At 36.9% G+C, this 7,500-nt stretch overlaps 1 protein-coding gene across 1 annotated transcript in view; it reads right to left on the reverse strand.

Moving 5' to 3' along the window:
- The window catches only part of LOC144529912 (alpha-N-acetylgalactosaminide alpha-2,6-sialyltransferase 2-like), a 13,845-nt gene that overhangs the window by 4,805 nt on the left and 1,540 nt on the right, over positions 1–7,500 (reverse strand). The window contains exons 3-5 of the mRNA XM_078269274.1: positions 4,758–4,929; positions 3,766–3,919; positions 3,445–3,583 (exon numbers count right to left, since the gene is read on the reverse strand). Of these exons, the coding sequence (XP_078125400.1) occupies positions 3,445–3,583; positions 3,766–3,919; positions 4,758–4,929 (465 nt within the window). The remainder of the gene's footprint in view (positions 1–3,444; positions 3,584–3,765; positions 3,920–4,757; positions 4,930–7,500) is intronic.

Below are 7,500 nucleotides of genomic sequence, written 5' to 3' on the forward strand. Positions count from 1 at the left end.
GACTACAAAGTGATGCAAAAAGACAACAAAGAGATTTTAAAAAACTACAAAGTGATGCAAAAAAACTAAAGTGATGCAAAAAACAACAAAGTGATGCAAAAAACTACAAAGTGATGCAGAAAAAAACTAAAAGTGATGCAAAAAACTACAAAGTGATGCAAAAAACTACAAAGTGATGCAAAAAAACTATAAAGGGATGCAAAAGACTACAAAGTGATGCAAAAAGACTACAAAGAGATACAAAAAGACTACAAAGTAATGCAAGAAGACTACAAAGAGATACAAAAAGACTACTAAGTGATGCAAAAAGACTACAAAGAGATTTAAAACAACTAGCCTACAAAAAGAAAAAAGACATCAAAGACATTTAAAGGCTACAAAGTGATATAAAAAGACTACAAAACATTTAAAGACTACAAAGTGATTCAAAACTATTAGACTACAAAGAGACAAAAGACTACAAAGACATTTAAAGACTACAAAGTGATTTAAAACAACTAGCCTACAAAGAGACAAAAGACTACAAAGTGATGCAAAAAAACTAAAGTGATGGAAAAAAAAACTACAAAGTGATGCAAAAAGACTACAAAGTGATGCAAAAAGAATACAAAGAGATACAAAAAAGACTACAAAGTGATGCAAAAAAGACTACAAAGAGATACAAAAAGACTACAAAGAGATGAAAAAAAGACTACAAAGAGATACAAAAAAGACTACAAAGTGATTTAAAACAACTAGCCTACAAAGAGATGGAAAAAAGACTACAAAGTGATGCAAAAAGACTACAAAGAGATACAAGACTACAAAGTGATGCAAAAAGAATACAAAGAGATACAAAAAGACTACAAAGTGATGCAAAAAGACTACAAAGAGATACAAAAAGACTACAAAGAGATGAAAAAAAGACTACAAAGAGATACAAAAAAAGACTACAAAGTGAGTTAAAACAACTAGCCTACAAAGAGACAAAAGACTACAAAAACATTTAAAGAGTACAAAGTGATTTAAAACAACTAGCCTACAAAGAGAGAAAAGACTACAAAAGAGATTTAAAGACTACAAAGTGATTTAAAACAACTAGTCTACAAAGAGACAAAAGACTACAAAGACATTTAAAGACTACAAAGTGATTTAAAACAACTAGTCTACAAAGAGACAAAAGACTACAAAGTGATGCAAAAAAACTATAAAGAAGATACAAAGACTACAAAGTGATGCAAAAAGACTACAAAGAGATACAAAAAGACTACAAAGTAATGCAAGAAGACTACAAAGAGATACAAAAAGACTACTAAGTGATGCAAAAAGACTACAAAGAGATTTAAAACAACTAGCCTACAAAAAGAAAAAAGACATCAAAGACATTTAAAGGCTACAAAGTGATATAAAAAGACTACAAAACATTTAAAGACTACAAAGTGATTCAAAACTATTAGACTACAAAGAGACAAAAGACTACAAAGACATTTAAAGACTACAAAGTGATTTAAAACAACTAGCCTACAAAGAGACAAAAGACTACAAAGTGATGCAAAAAACTAAAGTGATGGAAAAAAAAGACTACAAAGTGATGCAAAAAGAATACAAAGAGATACAAAAAGACTACAAAGTGATGCAAAAAGACTACAAAGAGATACAAAAAGACTACAAAGAGATGAAAAAAGACTACAAAGAGATACAAAAAGACTACAAAGTGATTTAAAACAACTAGCCTACAAAGAGATGGAAAAAGACTACAAAGTGATGCAAAAAGACTACAAAGAGATATAAGACTACAAAGTGATGCAAAAAGAATACAAAGAGATACAAAAAGACTACAAAGTGATGCAAAAAGACTACAAAGAGATACAAAAAGACTACAAAGAGATGAAAAAAGACTACAAAGAGATACAAAAAGACTACAAAGTGAGTTAAAACAACTAGCCTACAAAGAGACAAAAGACTACAAAAACATTTAAAGAGTACAAAGTGATTTAAAACAACTAGCCTACAAAGAGAGAAAAGACTACAAAGAGATTTAAAGACTACAAAGTGATTTAAAACAACTAGTCTACAAAGAGACAAAAGACTACAAAGACATTTAAAGACTACAAAGTGATTTAAAACAACTAGCCTACAAAGAGACAAAAGACAACAAAGTGATGCAAAAAGACAACAAAGAGATTTAAAAAAACTACAAAGTGATGCAAAAAACTAAAGTGATGCAAAAAACAACAAAGTGATGCAAAAATCTACAAAGTGATGAAAAAACTACAAAGTGATGCAGAAAAAAACTATAAAGTGATGCAAAAAACTACAAAGTGATGCAAAAAACTACAAAGTGATGCAAAAAAACTATAAAGATGCAAAAGACTACAAAGTGATGCAAAAAGACTATAAAGAGATACAAAAAGACTACAAAGTGATGCAAGAAGACTACAAAGAGATACAAAAAGACTACTAAGTGATGCAAAAAGACTACAAAGAGATTTAAAACAACTAGACTACAAAAAGAAAAAAGACGTCAAAGACATTTAAAGACTACAAAGTGATATAAAAAGACTACAAAGAGATTTAAAACAACTAGCCTACAAAGAGACAAAAGACTACAAAACATTTAAAGACTACAAAGTGATTCAAAACTATTAGACTACAAAGAGACAAAAGACTACAAAGACATTTAAAGACTACAAAATGATTTAAAACAACTAGCCTACAAAGAGACAAAAGACTACAAAGTGATGCAAAAAACTAAAGTGATGGAAAAAAACTACAAAGTGATGCAAAAAAACTACAAAGTGATGCAAAAAAACTACAAAGTGATGCAAAAAGACTACAAAGAGCTGCAAAAAACTACAAAGTGATGCAAAAAGACTACAAATGAATGCAAAAAGACTACAAAGAGCTGCAAAAAGACTACAAAGAGATGCAAAAAGACTACAAAGTGATGCAAAAAGTCTACAAAGAGATACAAAAAGACTACAAAGATATACAAAAACTACAAAGTGATGCAAAAAGTCTACAAAGAGATGCAAAAAAACTACAAAGAGATGCAAAAAATCTACAAAGTGATGCAAAAAGACTACAAAGAGATGCAAAAAGACTACAAAGAGCTGCAATAAAAACTAAAGTGATGTAAAAAGACTACAAAAAGACTACAAAGAGATGCAAAAAGACTACAAAGAGATGCAAAAAATCTACAAAGTGATGCAAAAAGACTACAAAGAGATGCAAAAAGACTACAAAGAGCTGCAATAAAAACTAAAGTGATGTAAAAAGACTACAAAAAGACTACAAAGAGATGCAAAAAGACTACAAAGAAGACTATACAGAGACAAAAAGACTGAGAGACACCTAATGACCCACACCACGATGGGGAGCCTTTCAGGTGTCTGTGCCCATAGACCCGTTGTCCCCTGACCGCCCCGTCTCGTCCCGGGTGGGTCCGTCCTGTCCCTGACTCACCGGACCCTGAGGGACTCTGGTGAAGCCGAGGGTCCGGTACAAGCTGAGGGCGTTCTTCATGGTGTTGGTGGTGAAACCGTAGAAGGAAATCCTCGTCCCCACGTCTTCTTCAAAACCTCGGATCACGGCTCCGTTCATCCTGACGGAGCAGACGAGATCACATCCTTTATGCTCATATTTCAGCTCAGAGCAGACAGAATCGGACACATACATGTAATCAAATGTGTGTCACAAACCCTGACTGTTAGCATATACTACACATTATATTCAAATTGTAATAAAGTGTTAAAGAAGCATCCTCCAAACCAGACTGCGTGTCACCTGAAGACCAAGTCGTGGCTGTCGATGTTCCTCCCCTGTCGGGATCCTCGGAGGATTCCTCCATTTCCCACCACAGCGCAGCGAACACATTGGTCCGGCGAGCCGCGCTCAAATAGACGGGAGCTGGGGAACAGCGACAGGGTCGCCCTGACAACTGGAGAGGCAACAAGTAGTCAGATTACTGCAGGATCTCTAAAGAGGTTTACAACAAGTAGTCAGATTACTGCAGGATCTCTAAAAAGGTTTACAACAAGTAGTCAGATTACTGCAGGGTCTCTAAAAACGTTTACAACAAGTAGTCAGATTACTGCAGGATCTCTAAAGAGGTTTACAACAAGTAGTCAGATTACTGCAGGATCTCTAAAGAGGTTTACAACAAGTAGTCAGATTACTGCAGGATCTCTAAAGACGTTTACAACAAGTAGTCAGATTACTGCAGGGTCTCTAAAAAGGACGTTTTCAGCTTTGTTTTCCTGAAATCTTTTTGTCATAAATATTATGACTTTTTCTTATCTCATCTGGATGAACATGGAAGGAAAAACATCGGAAAAGTAGAGCTGCAAAGATTAACTGATAGTTTAATTCACAATGAAAACAATCCTTAGCTGCAGACCTGCTGAAAAGTAAAGAGTGACACACACAAACACACTCACACACACACACACACACACACACACACACACACACACACACACACACACACACACACACACACACACACACACACACACACACACACACACACACACACACACACACACACACACACACACACACACACACACACACACACACACACACACACACACACACACACACACACACACACACACACACACACACACACACACACACACACACACACACACACACACACACACACACACATACACACAGACACAGCTGCAACCCTGCTGAAAAGTAAGTAAAGTAAAGCAAAGTAGAGTAAAATAAAATAAAGAGTGGGATTATCGGCAGTAAAGTGAGTGTACCGTCGGCAGGGAGCCCCCTCCAGCCGTATGGAGGCTCTCGGTTCTTCAGTCGTTCCCACGCAGGTCTGGAGAACGTTCCCCCCCACTGAAGAACCGGAGCGGAGAACTGGAACTTCTCTCTGAGGAGAACATTGTTCCTCACCGCTTTCCTCAGAGAACACACTGCTTCTATCTGAAAACACAGCGACAAACAGCAATACGTAGAATAATAATAATAATAAATATATATATATATATATACACACACACACAGACACACACAAACACACACACACACACACACACACACACACACAAAATACATAAACAGATATATATATATATATATATACATGATTGTTGGGGGGGTTGTACCTAGGGTTTGGTGTCGTTGGGATTTTTTTCGATACTGGTGCTAAAACGATACTTTTAACCCTCCTGATGTCCTAATTTGACCCATTTTCAAAATGTTTTTATATCAGAAATTTGGGTTTCTTTCAACCAAATTTTCTAAAATAAAATACCATGGATGGTTAGCTACAACGCTCCTCACAAGTAAAATAAATGATCAGTTCACTACTTTCATTGAATTTGGGTGTTTTATTCAAATTAATAGCATGTGGAGAAAAAAAAACTCATAAAAGAACGTTGAAAAGAGTGTAAAAAATGTCGGAAAAAGAACATGGGAAGAAAAAACACAAAAACGTCAAAAGGCGCAGAAAAAAATCGTCAGACATCGGGAAAAGTGACAAAAACTTTGAAAAAGACGACCAAAACAAAACAAAAAGTTGCATGGTCGCCGGGAAGACAACACAAGGGTAAAAAACAGTGCCGGTGCCTAAACGGTTCCTGAACCGACACTTTTTAAAAAGGAGCACAAAACTACAAGAAGGGCTAGTTTACTGCTGAGGCCATATAGTCAAAATGAAATGATTTATTGAAAAATGTAATTACAAATAACTTATTTCACCAGTACATTGCTGGTAAACAACAGAAACAACCACTAGATGGGAAAACGGTATTTTACAATAACTTTGAATGCACCAAGAGGCTTCGTAGTTTTCAAGTGAACACAGTCCCGTCTGCAGTGCTTAATTTGTAAAGTGGGAGGTAACTCAAAAAGGGGGTTGGAGGTAACGGAACAAAAAAGCAAAATGACACTGCCTACATAGCTTCTCTGACTAAAAAAGCCTAAACAACGCTGTGTGTACATCAGGGCAATGTTTATTTTAATTTCAGAACATGCACTGCATGGGTACGAAATGTAATGTCTCCACATTCTTGATCGGCGGAAACAATTTTTGCTTGTTTGAGTTTGATCTGACTGGCCAGCGTATTCTTTAACAAGTTAAGCAAACTTTGTTGTCTTTTTGACATTTTTCTCCTGAGTGAAACGAGGCTAACAGCAATCTCAACCAGCACAAGCGCATGTGTCACTTGAAGTGCCGATCCCCGACCTCTGTCCCTCTCCCCCCTCTGTCTTACCCTGAAAATTCACCTCAAAACGCATCGAAAATGCAAACACAAGATGTTTGTGGAACTTCAGTGGGGAATAAAGACTAACAAGACAGATAACAACATTGAACACTACACAAACAGTAATTTATTTGTTTCATTTAGGCAATTAATTTTTCATGGTGACACAGGAGGTGCCGGATCCAATGTCGGAGGTGCTGGAACATGTTCCGGCGTGTTCTGGCTCAAATTAAGCCCTACCTGTCTGTGTTGTTTTTCCGACAACGGCAGCTGCAGACTGTTACGTCCCACTGTTGGACTCCTCTACAGTGAAACACAGTCCAACCCGGTCTACCGCCAGTTCGTAAATACTCACGTTATTTTTATACGTGTACGGGTCAAGATTTGAGATTAGGAAAAAAAAGAACGAGCAAAGGAACCGTAAAAAAGAACTGGGAAAGGAACCGTCACACGCCGGACATCCACCACCCCGACCAACCTCCCTACGTGGATTTTCTGCTTTTCACACTACTCCCTACTCTGTGCTGTGATCACGAAATATGCTTCCCATTTAAGTACATTAAATAAAATTTCCTAATCACTACACAAAAAAACGACATATCTGTGTCCTGTTCACGAATCAATAGATTCAATAACGTGACCATTTCACGAACTACCATGAGACTGGGCTGCACAGTCACACGTTACACCGTTTAGCTGTCAGCGTTTTAACCATGTGTCACTGCCCGATGTGAGTCGAGTGCAGATGTGAGTTGCGCATGCTCAGATTTAAACGGTTTACGGGGTTAACGCCAAGGGATCCAGATCTGGCAGCATTGTGAAATCCACAAAATAATAAACTTTTCTCATTACAAACAATAACAGAAGATGGAAATCATTTCAAAAACGTTTTAGCTATCTATGATTGTTTGATTGCTAACGTTAGCTCAAAACACCATTCAAGGGACAGCCTTTGTTGTGTTTGATTGCTAACTTGTAGCCAGCAGTGAACGAACTTCGTAATGTAGGTCCCTTTTTATTGTATTGACATTACAGAAGTCTCTCGTTAGCAGGTTCTTGTAGGCTACTTCAGCCTCCAATCTAGAACAGACATCAGGGATTGTGCCGTGAAAATGTGATGCCTTACGCTAAATAATAAATTACTGCTATGTAATGTACCTATCTCATTATTCTGTGGCTAACAGTAAAACAGATAGATCTGTGTCTGTCGCACACTCACATCTGCACTCGACTCACATCGGGTAGTGACAATGTGTTTAACCCAGCTGCTAGCTAACGGTAGGCTAAC

Source organism: Sander vitreus, chromosome 15, assembly GCF_031162955.1.
Source record: "Sander vitreus isolate 19-12246 chromosome 15, sanVit1, whole genome shotgun sequence".
Classification (NCBI taxonomy): Eukaryota; Metazoa; Chordata; class Actinopteri; order Perciformes; family Percidae; genus Sander; species Sander vitreus.